This window comes from Hemitrygon akajei, chromosome 2, assembly GCF_048418815.1.
Source record: "Hemitrygon akajei chromosome 2, sHemAka1.3, whole genome shotgun sequence".
Lineage (NCBI taxonomy): Eukaryota > Metazoa > Chordata > Chondrichthyes > Myliobatiformes > Dasyatidae > Hemitrygon > Hemitrygon akajei.
In genome coordinates this window covers 72,054,593-72,073,830 of record NC_133125.1, presented here as the reverse complement: position 1 = coordinate 72,073,830, position 19,238 = coordinate 72,054,593, and the positions used below count along the sequence as shown (strand labels likewise).

Here is a 19,238-nt window from a genome sequence, read left to right as displayed (position 1 = left end):
TCTCTTTTGCTCTCACTCACTTTTGCTATTATGCTGTCTTTGACTTCCTTTGTCAGCCATTGTTGCCTCATTCTCTCTTTACAGTACTTCACCTTCTGAATTGCTGCTGAAAACTTCAGCCATTGTTGTTCTGGCATCATCCCTTTTGGTGTCCCTTCCAATCAACTGTTGCCAACTCTTTTCTTATGCCTCTGTAATCCCTCTATAACACAGTAATATTGATTCATCTGACCTTAGCTTCTCCCTCTCCAACTGCAGAGTGAATTCTATCAAATTAGGATCAATGTCTCCTAAGAATTCCTTTATGTTAAGAGGGTGCCTCTGGCACAGCATTGACTACCCTACTGTCTTACAACACTTCACCCATTGCTAATAATGGTGCAAATACTCAGCTAGGATTCCCATAATTTGCTCACTAGCTACCCATAGTGTTACTGAGGCCCTGAAGATTTGACTAACTTCATATATTCTAAGACAGTCAAAATGTCCTCTGCTGTAATGCAGACAATTCCAAGACCTCTGCATTAACTATTTCAAGATCGGGTTTATATGTTTCTCCACAGAAGAAGCACCAGAAATATTCATTGAGACATACTCCTCTTAATTTTTAAAATATGCCTCTTATGATGTTCAAGTTGCTGTTGTAAAATGCTAAACTATTTTTCAGAATTTTAGCAAGTGTAGGATATGTTGTTTTGATATTATCTTTTTAAATTTCTTTAGAGGAGTGTACAAATGTGAAACACAAGGGAAAAGGCACAAACCAAGGTGCCACAAAGAGCAATGAGGTACTTCTCCTCACATGTGGAGATGTTGTCAGAGGGAGATCAGAAGCGGCAACAGCACTGGATTTCTTTGAATAGTGCAATGGAACTTCACCTAGAGTGTGAATTTAATGGATGAGGTTGCCCTGAAAAGCTACCAACTAACTATTATTGAATGCATCAGCATATTCTACACTTCAGTATTGCAGTGGAAAACTATTAAAGACTGTAGGAATCACAGAAACAGGCCAGTCAGCTCACCACATCTACTCTGGCCAGCAGGAATCCATCCATACTAGTACCTTCTTCTGGCACATGGCACATGGAATGGCAGCTCCTATGCCTTGGTGATAGAAATGCTCACCTGAAAATACATCACAGACTTGTAAGAGATGTTTGATAGGCACATGGATGTAAGGAAGATGGAATGATATGCACATGGTATAGGCAGGTAGGAGGGATTAGTGTTTGGGTGTTTTTTGATTTACTTTTTAGCTGGCTCAGCACAACACTGTGGGCCGAATGGCCTGTTCCTCTGCTGTACTCTTCTATGTTCTATGTATCTCCTCTCATTCTCTTACACACCAGTGAATAAAGTCATAAACTATTAAACCTTTCACTATAACTGGGTCCTCAAGTCTTGGCAACATCTATTAAAATTTTCTCTGTACTCTTTCAATCTTATTGATATCTTTCCTGTAACATGGCATCTCATCAACTCCTATACGCAATACACTAATTTATGAAGGTCAAGGTACCAAAGCTCTCTTTACAGTCCCATCTATCTGTGACACCACTTTCAAAGAAGTATGGATGTGTATTCCTTGTTCCCTTTGTTCTACCATATTCCCTGGTGCCTTGGGATTCACTGTGTATGTCCTAGCCTAGTTTGTCATCTCAACATCAACATCTCACACTTGTCTGCATTAAATTCCGTTATTTTCAGCCCAGATTTCAAAGTTTAAAGTAAATGTATTATCTAAGTATATGCAAGTTTAAAGAAACACAATAGAATCAATGAAAGACTACGCAGAAACAAAGACAGACAAACGACCAATGTGCAAAGGACAACAAAATGTGCAAACACAAAAAGAAACACATAATAATAATAATAATAATAATATAATAATAATAATAATAATAATAATAATAATAATAAGTAAATAATATATAAAACTGAGAACAAGAGTTGTAGAGTCCTTGAAAATGAGTCCAAATGTTTTGGGATCAGTTCAGTGTAGAGGTGAGTATCCTCTCTGGTTGAGGGGTAGTTGCCTTTGAATCTGGTGGTATGGGACCTAAGGCTCTTGTACATACGGGTGGTAACGACATAGGAAAAGAGAGGAAGTGCTAAAGAGAGAATATTGGGAGTTAGGTAGAAAGCCGAGAAGCAGGACCTCCAGAATAGTAACCTCTGGATTGCTGCCTGTGCCATGCACCAGTGAAGGTAAAAGTAGGATGATTTGGAATATGAATGCATGGCTGAGGAACTGGTGCAAGGGTAAGTGGCTTCAGATTTCTGGATCAACCTCGAACATTGCTTTTGGTTCCTGTCCTTATATATGGGCTTAACATCTACTTTCCATACAACCACTTCACTAGCTGCCCTGGGACTCTCGTTTACACTACTCTACAACTCAAGTTTATACCCCTTACTGCTGCACCAGCAAATCTTCCCATGAGGATATTGGTGCTCCTGCTGTTCAGGTGCAAACCATCCCATCTGCACAGATCCCACTTTCCCTGGAAAAGAGCCCTCCCTCCAGCACCATCTCCTTAGCTGCATGTTCAACTGTATTATTTTCCTATTTCTAGCCTCACTAGCATGTGGCACAGGTAGCAGTCCTGAAGTCACCATCTTGCAAGTCCTGTCCTTTAATTTAGCAGCTGACTCCCTGAACTCACTTTGCAGGACCTCGTCACCCTTTCTGCCTGTATCATTGGTACGGATGTGGATCACAATCCACATTACTCTCTCCTTTTAGAATGTTGTAGTCTTGAACCAAGATGTCCCTGACCCTGGAACCTAGGAGGCAACATAGCATCTGGGAATCTTGTACCTGTCCACAGAACATCCTGTCTGTTCCCCTAACCAGTGAATCCCCTGTCACCACTGCTCACCTTCTGTATCACATATCCAGACTCTGTGCCAAAGTCCTGGTCACAGCAGGCTCCCCAGTAGCTTGTGCTCCCCTTACAACAGTATCCTTATATATGGGCTTAATATCTACTTTCCTCACAAACACTTCACTAGCTGCCCTGGGACTCTCATATGCATTATTGGTATACAAGTGGTGTACTTATTATTGAGGGGAATGGCCACAGGGGTACTGTGCCCTATCTGCTGTTATCTTTCCTGACAATTAGACAAGGAGGTTGTTACCTGCCTCCTGCAACTTAGTTGTGACTACCACCCTGTAGCTCCTCCTTAGTCTCTTGAATAATGCAGACTTCATACAGACCCAGCTCCAGTTCCCTTATGCAGTCAGTAAGAAGCTGCTGCTGGATACACTTCTTGTAGATGTAGTCATCAGCGATACTGAAAGTCTCCTTGTCTTCCTACATCTTGCAAGAGGAGCACTACACTGCCATGACAGTCATTCCCACTCCTGTAACTGTGCAATAAGCAAGAAATAAGGAGAAGCCTGACAGGAGCCCTCAAACAGTCCTTCCAGGTGAGGCAACACTTCACTTGTGAGTCTGTTGGAGTCATCTATTGCATCCGGTGCTCCCGTTTGCGGCCTCCTCTACATCGGCGAGACCCGACGCAGATTGGGGGACCGCTTCGTCGAGCACCTACGCTCCGTCTGCCACAACAGACAGGATCTCCTGGTTGCCACTCACTTCAACTCTCCTTCACATTTCCATTCGGATATGTCCATACATGGCCTCCTCTACTGCCATGATGAGGCCAAACTTCGGTTGGAGGAACAACATCTCATATACTGTCTGGGTAGTCTCCAGCCCCTTGCTATGAACATCGAATTCTCCAACTTCCGGTAATTCCCTCCCTCTCCCTTCCCCATCCCACCTCTACTCTGTCTCCTCTTCTAGCTGCATATCACCTCTCATGACTCTGCCTTCTTCTACTACCCATAGTGCTTTCCCCTTAGAATCCTTCTTCACCTCTCCTGCCTATCCCCTCCCTGCTTCCCCTCCCCCACTCCTTGATCTTTCCTCTGATTGGTTTTCCACCCTCTCCCCACCTTCTTTATAGGGCCCCTGCCCCCTCCTTCTTTCGTCCTGACGAAGGGTTTCGACCCAAAACGTCGACTGCTTCTTTCAACGGATGCTGCCCGACCTGCTGAGTTCATCCAGCTTTTTTGTACGCTCTAGTCTCTGCCTCTTCATGCCGAATCTGCTTGAGTCAATGACTCAGTTTCCCACTTTGCCCCTGACCAACTCCAACAATGGCTTTTCTTACACTGGCCGATCCATTTAAACATAACTTCTTTTTTTAGCCCTTGCCAATTGCCTAATAAGCTAAATACTCTCAAGCTCAGCCCTGCTGAGGTGACAGGCCCCACTCTCTTTTTAAAACTGGTGCTTAAACTCCACAAGCAACTGTCTCCAATTCTCTCTGTGATCTCAAGTAGATAAAAAGGCAGGCAGGGCACTGGAATTCTCTGCCTGCAAGATGTGGAAGTTAGGGAATCCTCAGAAAGAAGTGACACAGGATTGGAAGATATAGAACGGTTGTGGGTAGAGCTAAGAAACTGCAGAGCTCCAAACAGTAGCCAGGATGTGTGCTACTAATTACAATAGGAGATAGAAAAGGTATGTCAAAGGACAATGTTATAATAATCATGGGGAATTTCAATATGCAGGTAAATTGCAAAAATCAAGTTGGTGCTAGATCCCAAGATAGGGAATTTGTAGAATGCCTACAAGATAGCTTTTTAGAGCAGATCAAGGTTGAGCCCACTAGAGGATCAACTATTCTGGGGTGAGTGTTATGCAATGACCCAGAATTGATTAAAGAACTTAAGATAAACTCCAACTGGCTCCCTTAGCTTAAGGTAAACTCCACTGGCTCCCTTAGGGGCCAGTGATCATAATTGAATAGAATTCACCTTACAATTTGAGAGAGAGAAGCTAAAGTCAGATGTATCGGTATCACCATGGAGTTAAGGGAATTTCAGAGGCTTGAGAGAAGAGCTGGCCAAAGCTGATTGGAAGAGGATACTGGCAGGGATGATGTGAGAGCAGCAATGCTGCCATTTCTGGGAGCATCTCAAAAGCTGCAGGATCTATACATCAAAGTCAAAGAGATATTCTAAAGGTAAGGTGACACAACTATGGCTGTCAAGAGAAGTCAAAGCCAACACAACAACCAACGAAAGGGCATATAATGGAACCAAAATCAGTGGGATGCTAGACGATTGGGAAGTTTTTAAAAACCAACAGAAGGGAACTAAAAAAGTCATAAAGAGGGAAAAGATGGAATATGAAGGAATGTTGGCCAATAATATTAAAAAGGATACCAAAAGTTTCTTCAGATTTATAAAGGGTAAAGAGAGGTGAGAGTAAATATCAGACTGCTGGAAAATGATGCTGGAGCAGTAGTAATGGGGGACAATGAAACTGCGGATGAACTGAATAAGTATTTTTCATCTGTGGAAGTCTCTAGCAGTATGCCAAAAGATTGAAAGTGTCAGGGGAAGAAGAGAGTGAAGTTGGCATTACTAGGGAGAAGGTTCTTGGGAATCTGAAAAGTCTAAAGATAGATTATTCGCCTGGACCAGATGGAATGCACCCCATGGCTCTGAAGGAGGTGGCTGAAGAGATTGTAGTGGTATTAGTAATGACCTATTGAGAATCACTAGATTCTTGAATGGTTCCAGAATAGTGGAAAATTGCAAATATCACTCCACTCTTCAAGAAGTGATGGAGGCAGAAGAAAGGGAATTATAGGTGTGTGTGTGTGTGTGTGTGTGTGTGTGTGTGTGTGTGTGTGTGTGTGTGTGTGTGTGTGTGTGTGTGTGTGTGTGTGTGTGTGTGTGTGTGTGTGTGTGTGTGTGTGTGTGTGTGTGTGTGTGTGTAGGGCTAGGAGGGGTATGAATTATGAATGAAGGTGGAAATTTAATATAAAATGTATAAAGTGGCATCAAGATCAGCACAACATCATGGGTGAAATGACCTGACCAGTGCTGTACTCTTCAACGTTAATTCCTCCACTCCAGAGAAACAGACCTAGACTCTCCAGTCCGTCCTTGTAGCTGAAACGCTCCAACCCAGGCAACATCCTGGTAAATCTCTTCTGCACCTTCTCCAGCACAATAACATCCTTCCTATACATTGCTGACAATAACTGCATATATGTGCTGTACTCTGAGATTTGTACAATGTTTTATGAATTTGGATTATAACCGCCCTGCTCTTGTATCCAGTGACCCTACTGAAGATGTGTGGCATTCTGTATGCCTTCTAGCTCTGCCACCTTCAGAAACCTTTGGACTTGTATGCCAAAGGTCTCATGTTTCTCAATAGTCCTTAATAACCTCTTGTTCATGGTATAGTGTATGTTCATTAGAACTTCAAATTCCATCACCTTACATTTATCAGGATTAAATTCTACTTGGTACAGTTCTTACTTCCTACAAAGGAAAACCAAATAGCATGAATGGCAGTGCTGCTTCACTACCAGATATGCCTGCTTTGAAAGGGAGAATGTAACTACAGCTATGAAGATCCCTGTGACCCGGTGACCCAGTGACCCTGTGATCTCTGTCTCGGAGGTCAATGTTAGGCTGTCTTTAAGGAGGATGACCCCTCACAGAGCGAAAGGCCCTGATGGAGTACCTAGTAAGGCTCTGAAAACCTGTGCCATCCAACTAGCAGGAGTATTCAAGGACATTTTCAACTTCTCACTGCTATGGTCGAAAGTTCCCACCTGCTTCAAAAAGGCAACAATTAGTGTGATCTGCCTTAATGACTATCACCCAGTAGCACTGACATCTATGGTGATGAGGTGCTTTGAGAGGATGGTCATGGCTGGAATGAACTCCTGCCTCAGCAAGGATGTGGACCCACTGCAATTTGCCTATCACCACAATAGGTCTATAGCTCTTCACGTGGTCTTATACCACCTGCACAATACAAACACCTATGTCAGGACTTTAACACCATCGTTCCCATAATCCCGATTGATAAGTTGCAGAACCTGGGCCTCTGTACCTCCCTCTGCAATTGGATCCTTGACTTCCTAACTGGAAAACCACAATCTATGCTGATTGGTGATAACATCTCCTCCTTGCTGACGATCAACCTCAGGGGTGTGTACTTAGCCCATTGCTTTACTCTCTCTTTACCCATGACTGTGTGACTAGATCAAGAGTGTGATATACCAGCTAAATGCATGGTGTTGCAGCAACAACCTTGTACTCAACATCAGTAAGAGCTGATTGTCGACTTCAGGAAGGATAAGACGAAGGAGCACGCACTAATCCTCATAGAAGGATCAGAAGTGGAGAGAGTGAGCAGTTTCAAGTTCCTGGGTTTTAAGATCTCTGAGGATCTAACCAGGTCCAAACCAGGCTATAAAGAAGGCAAGGTAGTGGCTATATTTCATTAGGAGTTTGAAGAGATGTGGTTTATCAACTACAACACTTGAAAACTTCTATAGATGCGCTGTGGAGAGCATTCTGACAGGCTGCATCACTGTCTGGTACAGGGAGGGGGGAGGGCAGGCTACTGCACAGGACCGAAAGAAGCTACAGAAATTTGTAAAATTTGTCAGCTCCATCTTGCATACTAGCCTCTGTGGTACCCAGAACATCTTCAAGGAGAAGTGTATCAGAAAGGCAACATCCATTATTAAGGACCCCCAGCACCCAGGACATGCCCTCTTCTCATTGTTACTGGCAGGTAGAATGTACAGAAGCCTGAAGGCACACACTCAGTGGTTCAGGAACAGCTCCTTCCCCTCTGCTAGCTGATTCCCAAATGGACATTGAAACATGAAAACTACCTCACTTTTTAAATATATATTATTTCTGTTTTTGCACTGTTTTAATCTGTTTAATATACACACTATATATATTAAACAGATTAAAAACAGTGCAAAGACAGAAATAATATATAAAAAAGTATATCAATTGCATTAAGTGTGTGTGTGTGTGTATATATATCACACACACACACACACAATGTAATTGATATACTTTTTTTCTATATTATCATGTATGGCATTGAACTGTTGGTGTTAACAGATTTCACAGTACATGCTGGTGATAATAAACCTGATTAAATGCTATTTTCCAGCTCATTTCAACTAATGCATCAATGTCAGCCTGACGCCTCTGTTCAATCGACAATTCCACCAACCTTCAAGCCATCTGTAAACTTATTGATCAAACCACCTACATCCACATACAAACTATTCAAATTAATCGCAAACAGCAAGAATCCTAGCACTGATACCTGGAGAACACCATGAGCTACAGGCATTAAATCATAATGCAAACCTCCACCACCACCCTCTGTCAGTTAGCTTAGGAGAAAATTTACCAACTTGCCTGGGATCCCATGGGCAAAGTTTGAACAAGTTGCCCATTTCGGATAATAGCTAAAGGACTTGACTCAGAGGGGTATAAACATGTTGAACAAACTGCCACAGGAAGTGGTGGATGTGGGTTCAATTTCAACATTTAAGACAAATTTGGATAGGTATATTGGTGGGAGAGATATAAAAAGCTATGTTCCCAGTGTAGGGTAATGGGATGATGCAGAATAATAGTTCAGCATGGACTAGATGGGCTGAAGGGTCTGTTGCTGTGCATTATTGTTCTGAGACTATGACCCCCAGTAATGGGGGTCCCAATACTGACCCCTGAGGAACACCACTAGTCACTGTTAGTCAACCAGAAAAGGTCTCCTTTATTCCCACTAGCTGCCTTCTGCCTGTCAGCCATTCCTCTATCCAAGCTGGTTTCTTTCCTGTAACACCGTAGGGTTTTATCTTGTTAAGCAGCATTATCATATATTTCCCAAACTGTATTCCATCCACCATTTTTTGTCCAGTTTTCCAATTTCTATAAGTCCTGCTGCTACCGCATTGCTTCCTCAGCACTACCTACCCCTCCACCGATCTTCGTATCATCCACAAACTTTGCCACAAAGCCATCAATTCTATTATCTAAATCTTTGACAAACAATATGAAAAGTAGTGGTTCCAATACTGACCCCTGAGGAACACCATTAGTCACTGGCAGCCAACCAGAAAAGGCTCCTTTTATTCCCACTCACTGCCTCCTGCCTGTCAGCCATTCTGCTATCCATGCCAGTATCTTTCCTGTATTGCCATAGGATTTTATCTTGTTAAACAGCCTCATGTGTGGCACCTTATCAAACACCTTCTGAAAATCCAAGTAAATGACATCCACTACCTCTCCTTTGTCCACCCTGCTTGTTACTACATCGAGGAACTCTAAAAGATCTGTCAGAAAAGGTTTCCTTTGACAAAAACCATGTTGACTTTGACTTATTTTATCATATGTTTCCAAGTACCCTAAAACTTCATCCTTCATAATGGACTCCAACACTTTCCCAACCTCTGAGGTTAGGCTAACTGGCCTATAATTTCCTTCCTCCCTTCTAAAGGAGTGGAGGGACATTTGCAATCTTCCAGTCCTCTGAGACCATGCCAGAATCAAATGATTCTTGAAAGATCATGACTAATACTTCTGTTATCTTTTCAGCAACCTCTCTCAGGACTCTGGGATGTACTCCATCTGGTCCAGATGACTTATCCACCTGAAGTCCTTCGAGTTTGCCTTGCATTTTTTCCTTTGTAACAGCAATGGCACTCACTCCTGCTCTCTGACACTCACGGTCCTCTGGCACACTGCTAGTGTCTTCCACAATGAAGACTGATTTAAAGTACCCATTAAGTACATCTGCCATCCGCCATTTTTTTTTACCCCCGTTGCTACCTCAGTAGCATAATTTTCCAGTGGTCCAATATCAACTCTCACCTCTCTTTTGAATAACTGAAAAAACATTTAGTTCCTGCTTTATGTTATCAGCTAGTTTTCCCTCATATTTTATTTTTTCCTTTCTTATAGCTTTTTTTAGTTGCCCTTTTAAAAGCTTCCTAATCATTCAACTTTCAATCACTTTTGCTACCTTATATGCCCTTTCCTTGGTTTTTATACAGTCTTTATCTTCTCTTGTCAGCCACCGTTGCCTAACCCTGTCATTTGAGAACTTCTTCCTCTGTGGGACACATCTATCTCGCACCTTGTGAACTATTTCCCAGAAACTTCAGGCACCTCTGCTCTGCTGTCATCCCTGCCAGTATCCTCCTCTAATCTACCTGCGCAGGCTCCTCTCTTCTCATTTCCTTTATTCCATTGTGATACTGATACATGCAACTTATGCTTCTCCCTCTCAAATTGCAGTATGAATTCAGTCATATTATCATCACTGCCTCCTAGGGGTTCCTTTATCTTAAGTTCCTTAATAAGATCTGGATTATTACACAACACACAATCTAAGATAGCCTTTCCCTGAGTAGACTCAAGTGTAAGCTGCTCCAAAAAACCATCTCATTGGCATTGGAGGAAATTTGTTGAATGCCTATCTGATTTTCCCAATCTCCTTGCATATTGAAGTCCCCCAGTACAATTGTGACAGATTATTTAAAAGAAGGAAGTCACACTATCAGATTCAGGTGAGAAATAACGGAGAAGCATGTGATAAATTGATTACGACCTTTATTTTTTGTTTGCCAAGTAAATTAGCAATAGCACATACAGTAAAGGGGAGACTGCACATGCAGACTTGCATAGGATTAACACACAAGAAAAACTTCGTAGCTCCACAGCTACCAAAATATATGCAGTAATCAGCTGGGTTTGCACCCACGTCAGAGGTTTATAGAAAAATCTCAGAAACCTAGATCTCACAGTAACAGAATTCAAATATTGATGAATATAATAGTCTGCTTGAACTGTGATAGCCCACAGGATAAATCCGAAGATCTGTCCTGGGTGAAGACCATGCCACCAAGCTGAAAAGGCAAACGTTGACAGCAGAGGCTGGACTTTGCTGCGTTGAAACACCATCCTTCTCAACCAAAGAGCTGTAGTTTTGTTCCATGCTCGAGCAATCTCAGAAATCTTATTGGTTGTTTCAAGCGTCCAGATATCAGTATCAGAGAGTGTAGCTTTTTCAGTCTTGTTTTCCAGTCCCAAGCCAATTAAATTCATAAGAGATTCATTGAGAAACCATTGGGAATAATATGCTAACCTGAATGTTAAAGCTGTAATCCAGATTAATAAAATATCCTTAGGAGCATTCCACTGAAGGGGCCCTTGGTTAAGGGTGTAGTTTCTAATACATATTCTCAAGCATGACAAGAAAAAAAATGACATGCACTTTTTTAAACATGGCCACAAAGGACTGATGATGCACTTCAGATCAGTTCTTACAAGATTTTCAACATGAATTTTGAATATTTTAAAAGTACACAAAGGCCCTCCAAATAGTGCAGGAAAATGCAGCATATAGCTCAGATGTAATAGAAAACTATGGAGCATTTCAGAATCGAGGAGGTTTTTCTGCATAATTCCAACTGGAACTGTGATTTCTCCTTCGTGAACATCCAATGATGTTGATGTTACTCTTTGTGTTAACAGCATCAGAGCTGACAGTGCTATTAAGAATCTGGAAGTGAAATAAAGCAGAGATCTCTCAAATGGGTGTATTACATTCATCTTTTACGATGGAAATTCAACTGTTGATGGAATAATGAATGAAAACAGAATGCACAAATACAAACACCAGAAGGAACGTTATTGTCAGGTGATTTTGCTTCAGTGTTGGTCTCTTAGCCCAAGCAGTCTGTCTGTACATATGCACAATATGAAGAACAGATTATTCCCATCTGTGTACAGTACAGATAGGGAGGTCATTCAACCCACCTGATTCTCCATTTATCCTTAGCATTTGGGTACAGAAGCAACGTGTTGACGACCAATTTAGAGGCCAGGGCTGATGGACGAGGGATATGTACCAACGAGTATATGTAGCTGCCAGCACTATATGAATTTAGTAAAATGTTATTTATTTTATTGAGATAGCATGGAATAGGGCCTTCCAGCAATAGGAACCACGTCAGCCAGCAACCCCCATTTAACCCTGGCCTAATCCTGGGACAATTTTTTACAATGAACAATTAACCTAGAAATCGGTATGTCTTTGGACTGTGGGAGAAACAGAAACCTTACAAACAACGGGGGGAATAGAACCTGGATCACTGGTACTGTAAAGCACTGTGCTGACTGCTATACTATCATGTCAATTTTCAAAATTAAATGGCTAGTGTCAACAAGAGTGGCCTTGTGGAGAGTAAATACACCGGACTTAAAAAGTGGAAGGGGCCTGTCAGGACTTTCCACAGAGCTTGAGATCGTTTGGGTTTTTGGTGTTTGGCAAGGGGCAATAAAAAAGTTAGGTTTGAGTGGAACAGTAACTGTGGGGGTGGGCCTGGATTAGAGAGGCAAGCTGAGGCTTTGGCTCAAGAGACAGAGGCCAGGGTAGATTTCCTTCATCCCTTTCTCCCTCCCTTCCATCCATCTTGCTTCCTTTCCTTTCCTATTGCATAGCTAGAGCAATGGGATTGACAGTCAGTATAGTGGAGTGCTCCTCTTGCAGGATATGGGAAGACAGGCAGATCTCCAGTATCCGTGACAACTAAACAGTGCTTCCTGCCACAGCTTCTTCCCAGCAGCATTAAGGAACTAGAGCTGGAAGTAAAAGTATTAGAGAGATAGAGTGGTTGATATAGAGGAGATATATAGAGGATATATAGAGGAGATACAGGGATACAGGGATACAGTTATACCTAAGGTACAGGACACAAGTAACTGGGAAACCATCGGGAGAGGCAAAGGGGTTAGGCAGCCAGTGCAGTTCCCCTCAATAACAAATATACTGCTTTGGATACTGTTGTGGGGTGGGTAATCTACCAGGGTAAACTGCAACAATCAGATCTTTCAAATGTCATTAGACATCTTTCAAATGTCATTAGAAACGGGGATGGTGCCGGAGGATTGGCGTATTGCTCATGTGGTTCCATTGTTTAAAAAGGGTTCTAAGAGTAAACCTAGCAATTATAGGCCTGTCAGTTTGACGTCAGTGGTGGGTAAATTAATGGAAAGTACTCTTAGAGATGGTATATATAGTTATCTGGATAGATAGATTCTGATTAGGAACAGTCAACATGGATTTGTGCGTGGAAGGTCATGTTTGACAAATCTTATTGAATTTTTTGATAAAGCTTACGAGGAAAGTTGACGAGGGTAAAGCAGTGGATGTTGTCCATATGGACTTCAGTAAGGCCTTTGACAAGGTTCCGCACGGAAGGTTAGTTAGGAAGGTTCAATCGTTAGGTATTAATATTGAAGTAGTAAAATGGATTCAATAGTGGCTGGATGGGAGATGCCAGAGAGTAGTGGTGGATAACTGTTTGTCAGGTTGGAGGCCGGTGACTAGTGGTGTGCCTCAGGGATCTGTACTGGGTCCAATGTTGTTTGTCATATACATTAATGATCTGGATGATGGGGTGGTAAATTGGATTAGTAAGAATGCAGGTGAAACTAAGGTAGTGTCATGGTCCGGATCGGTTCCCCTTTAAATTTAGTTAGGTTGCGATCCTCATCATTGACGCCTTGTTCCCTTCTAATTCCGTTTCACGTGTCCTTTGAGCTTGGCAATTAAGGTAATCTACCTGCGACCCGAACCGGCACCTTATAAGCCCCTGGCTTTAGCCATTTGGGGCGAGAGTGTTAAGAAGCCTTCGCAAGTCGCCGCCGCTACAAGCCAGAGTGATCCAGCCCGCATCGGAGTACCAGCAATTCGCCTTCCGTCGCCAGAGTGATCCAGGCCGAATCAGAGTACCAGCAATTCGCCTTCCGTCGCCAGAGTGATCCAGCCCGCATCGGAGTACCAGCAATTCACCTTCCATCGCCAGAGTGATCCAGGCCGAATCAGAGTACCAGCAATTCGCCTTCCGTCGCCAGAGTGATCCAGGCCGAATCAGAGTACCAGCAATTCACCTTCCATCGCCAGAGTGATCCAGCCCGCATCGGAGTACCAGCAATTCACCTTCCATCGCCAGAGTGATCCAGGCCGAATCAGAGTACCAGCAATTCGCCTTCCGTCGCCAGAGTGATCCAGCCCGCATCGGAGTACCAGCAATTCACCTTCCATCGCCAGAGTGATCCAGCCCGCATCGGAGTACCAGCAATTCGCCTTCCGTCGCCAGAGTGATCCAGCCCGCATCGGAGTACCAGCAATTCGCCTCCCGTCGCCAGAGTGATCCAGCCCGCATCGGAGTACCAGCAATTCACCTTCTGTCGCCAGAGTGATCCAGCCCGCATCGGAGTACCAGCAATTCACCTTCCATCGCCAGAGTGATCCAGCCCGCATCGGAGTACCAGCAATTCGCCTTCCGTCGCCAGAGTGATCCAGCCCGCATCGGAGTACCAGCAATTCACCTTCCGTCGCCAGAGTGCGTCCGGGCAAGGTCAATCTACCAGGGGTGAGTTGAAGGTGGAGTTCTGACTTGACGTTTATGCCCAGTGTCTGTGTCTACCCCCGAAGAAGAGTCCCAGCTCGGTACCTGAGTGGAAGGCGGCGTCCTGACTCGACGTTCATGCCCCTTGTCTGTGTCTACCCCTCGAAGAAGTCCTGGCTCAGTGCCTGAGCGGAAGGCGGAGTCCTGACTTGATGTTCCTGCCCGTTGTCCATTTCTACCCTTCGAAGAAGTCCCGGCTCGGTGCCTGAGTGGAAGGCGGAGTCCTGACTCGATGTTCCTACCCGTTGCCTCCGTCGGGCAGGTCCGGCTGGACTGCCGCTGCCCGGTGGGGGTTCCTCCCTTTCTACCCATTGCTCCCCAAGGGCTGTGGCAGTCCCAGGCCCCAGGGTCCGAGTCCAAGATCCGCGGCTGTCCATGTTCCCCCGTCCAAGTCCAAGGTCCGCGGCTGTCCATGTTCCCCCGTCCAAGTCCAAGGTCCGCGGTTGTCTCAGTTCCCTGTTTCCAAGTCCCAGGTCTGCAGCGATCCAAGTCCCTAGTCCCCTAGTCCGAGGTTTGTGTTTCTCTTTGTTCTCGATTTCCCGATCTTCTGTGTAACGAGTAATAAATGCTATTTTATTATACCTAAGAAAGACGTGTTTGTGTCCCGGGTGTGGATCCTCTCCCAGCACCCTTGTCCCCACCTCGTGACAGGTAGGTGGCGTTGTGGATAATGAAGTAGGTTTTCAAAGCTTGCAGAGAGATTTAGGCCAGTTAGAAGAGTTGGCTGAACGATGGCAGATGGAGTTTAATGCTGATAAGTGTGAGGTGCTACATTTTGGTAGGAATAATCCAATTAGGACATACATGGTAAATGGTAGGGCATTGAGGAATGCAGTAGAACAGAGTGATCTAGGAATAATGGGGCATAGTTCCCTGAAGGTGGAATCTCATGTGGATAGGGTGGTGAAGAAAACTTTTGGTCTGCTGGCCTTTATAAATCAGAGCATTGAGTATAGGAGTTGGGATATAATGTTAAGATTGTACAAGGCATTGGTAAGGCCGAATTTGGAGAAATGTGTACAGTTCTGGTCACCGAATTATAGGAAAGATGTCAACAAAATAGAGAGAGTACAGAGAAGATTTACTAGAATGTTACCTACATTTCAGCACCCAAGTTACAGGGAAAGGTTGAACAAGTTAGGTCTTTATTCTTTGGAGCGTATAAGGTTGAGGGGGGACTTGATAGAGGTATTTAAAATTATGAGGGGGGTAGATAGAGTTGACATGGATAGGTTTTTTCCATTGAGAGTTGGGGAGATTCAAACAAGAGGACATGAGTTGAGAGTTAGGGGGCAAAAGTTTAAGGGTAACACGAGGGGGAATTTCTTTACTCAGAGAGTGGTAGTTGTGTGGAACAAGCTTCCAGTAGAAGTGGTAGAGGCAGGTTCGGTATTGTCATTTAAAGTAAAATTGGATAGGTATATGGACAGGAAAGGAATGGAGGGTTATGGGCTGAGTGCGGGTCAGTGGGACTAGGTGAGAGTAAATGTTCGGCATGGACTAGAAGGGCTGAGATGGCCTGTTTCTGTGCTGTAATTGTTATATGGTTATATATCTTTGGGATGGAGTCAGGCTCTGTGAATCAGAAGGGAAAGGGGGAAAAAGACAAGTTGCAGTGACAGGGGATTCATACATTAGGCAAACAGAGAGGAGATTCTGTTGTTAAGAGTGAGATTCCTAGATGGAATGTTGCCACCCAGGTGCCAAGGTCAGGAATGTCTTGGATCGAGTCCATAGCATTCTTAAGAAGGAAGGTGAACAGCCATCTGTTGCATTGGTGAAATAAGCTGGAAAATAGCAGGTAGAATTTAATCCTGATAAATGTGAGGTGATGCAATTTGAAGTTCTAATGAACATACACTATACCATGAACAAGAGGTTATTAAGGACTATTGAGAAACATGAGACCTTTGGCATACAAGTCCAAAGGTTTCTGAAGGTGGCAGAGCTAGAAGGCATACAGAATACCACACATCTTCAGTAGGGTCACTGGATACAAGAGCAGGGCGGTTGTAATCCAAATTCATAAAACATTGTACAAATCTCAGAGTACAGCACATATATGCAGTTATTGTCAGCAATGTATAGGAAGGAGGTTATTGTGCTGGAGAACGTGTAGAAGAGATTTACAAGGATGTTGCCTGGGATGGAGCGTTTCAGCTATAAACAGAGTGGAGAATCTAGGTCTGTTTCTCTGGAGTGGAGGAAGTTAAGATGCGATATGATTAACGTTGAAGAGTACAGCACTGGTCAGGTCATTTCACCCATGATGTTGTGCTGATCTTGATGCCACTTTATATTAAATTTCCACCTTCATTCATATCCCTCCTAGCCCTTTATATATATATATATGTGAATCCACAAAAACAGAGTCCATTATAACCACTGGTAACCCATTCCTGGCATCTGCAGCCCTTTGTGTAAAAACAATTTGTCACATTTTGCCTCCCCTCTTCTGACTTCAGGTGTTTGACATTTTTATCTTGTAGAGCTAATTCTGACTCCACCCTATCTATGCCTCTCGTAGTTTTGAAAACCACTACTGGGTGTCCACTCAGGTTGAAGGAGAGCAACCCAAGTTTACCCTATCTACCCTTTAGCTCAGACCTTCCAATCCAGGAAACATCCTGGAAAACACATACCGCACCTTTTCCACAATCCCACAGTAATGGTGCATGGGAACAGCACACAATATTCCATTTGCAGTCTGACTAAAGTTTTATGTAAGGGCAGCATGACCTCTAATCCTACATGCAACAACCTTACCAATGAAGACAAGTGTTCATATGCCTTCACTGCCACCTTACCTACTTGCATATTTCTAAATAAAATAAATACATTATATCACAATCATAGGGATCCTCACAAAACACTACAAGTCACAGCCCTCCAACCAGAAAAGCAGTCTTTCACCCCTACAATCTGTCTTCTATGAACGAGCCAGCTCTGCATCTAAACAGGCAATTTAGAGGATCTTATACATCTTTATACTGCACATCATAATGGACCCTGTCAAATGCATTAATAAAGTCCATGTAGACCACTGCTTAACCCTTATTAACCTCCTCTGCCATTTCCTCAAAAAACATGACCTGCCCCACACAAAGCCATGCTGACTGTCCTTAAACAGGCCATGCCTTTCCAAATGTGCGTAAATCTTACTCATTATTATCCTCTCCAATGACTTCCCTATCACTGTTGTGAGCCTCTTTGTCTTATAATGACCAGGATTATCCCTATTTCCTTTCCTGAACAAAGGCACAACACTTGCTACTCTCCAGTTCTCCTAGACCTCGCTTGTGGGAACACAAAGGTCACTGTCAAAGCCCTAACAGCCTCCTCACTTGCTTTGATCAATATTCTGGGATATAGGCTTCAGACCCTGGGCACATCCACCAGAATGCTTTTCAGAAGATGTTGGACTACCTCCTCCCTATTCTCAAAATGTCCCAGCATATTAGCATTCCTGAATCTGTTTCACTATTCTCTAACCTCTTCTCCTCAGTAAGTACTGACAATAAGTGTTCATCACTGGCTCTGACTCCAATCACAGATTCCTCCATTATTCTTCATTGCACATAACTTCTTTTTAGTTATCTTCTTTTTCTTTGGCCTTGCTCTACAAGGTCATTTTGTGATCCCAAAGGTTACCAGGAAGCTGATGAAGGAAAGACAGTGGACATTGTCTACAAGGACTTTACCAAGGTTTTTGGCAAGATCTCACATGGGAGGCCGGATCAAAAGGTTTAGTTGCTTGTCATCATTATTCCCTGGAGTGTAGGAGAGTGAGGGAAGATTTGTTTGAGGCATACAAAATTACGAGGGGCATAGATAGGGTAAGTGCAAGCAGACTTTTTTCACTGAGGTTGTGAGAGACTAGAAATAGAGGTCAGAGGTTTAGGGTGAAGGGTGAAATAGGTTAAGGTAAACCTGTGTGAGAATATCTTCCTTTAGCGAGTGTGGAGAGTGTGGAATAATCTGCCAATGAAAATGGTAAATACAGGCTGGATTGCAGCATTTAAGTCAACCTAACATTCATCTGAGAAGGACATAAGAGCAAGAGTAGGACAACTGGGCTGTCGAGCGTCCTCCCTCTAATGGCCAACATTCCTCTACCTTCTTAATAGCCTATTGCACTTGCTAACCAATGATTGAAGTCGGGTCACTGGGCCATGAAGCTGCAGTTCTACCAGCCATGTCACTGACCCACCACTGTCCTTTGGTGAAGAAAATTTTAACTACACTTATCCCCAATGTGACATCAGCTGAATTGGACCATTAGCTGCTTGATTTAAGGGTAATTAAATGCTGACACTTCCTATCAATACCCTTCTCTACCTAATCAACAAAGCACATTCCAAGCACTAAATTGTCCCTGTAGTATGAGCTTCCTGTGTAGACTTCCTTATCAAGGAGAATCATAGAATGATTCTACACAGGAAACAATTTGACCTACCTTACTTACATTAGTATTCTTCAGTTAATTACCCTTGTTCTTTCCCCACGGCTCTATTTAGCTCTTCAAGTATATATCACCTTTTCACATGGATGTTCCATTTTAACCTGGTTCAGCAGATGCAATCATAATTAAAACAATTTGCTGAGTAAAACTTGTTCCCTCTTGCCACACACAAAATGCTGGAGGAACTCAGAAGGCCAGCTAACATCCATGGAAAAGAATATACAGTCAACAATTCAGACCTGATGAAGGGTCTCGGCCCAAAATGTCAACTGTTTACTCTTTCCCATTATGCTGTCTGGCCTGCTGAGTTCCTCCAGCATTTTGTGTGTGTGTGTGTTGCTTGGATTTCCAGCATCAGCAGATTTTCTCCAGTTTGTGTTTCACTTTGCCACATTTTGGTCTTCTATGATTCACTTTAAACTTTTTTAAC

At 43.3% G+C, this 19,238-nt stretch overlaps 1 protein-coding gene across 1 annotated transcript in view; it reads right to left on the bottom strand.

Moving 5' to 3' along the window:
* Positions 1-10,480: 10,480 nt before the first annotated feature.
* The window catches only part of mboat4 (membrane bound O-acyltransferase domain containing 4), a 29,140-nt gene continuing 20,382 nt past the window's right edge, over positions 10,481-19,238 (bottom strand). The window contains exon 3 of the mRNA XM_073064066.1: positions 10,481-11,432. Within this exon, the coding sequence (XP_072920167.1) occupies positions 10,481-11,432 (952 nt within the window). The remainder of the gene's footprint in view (positions 11,433-19,238) is intronic.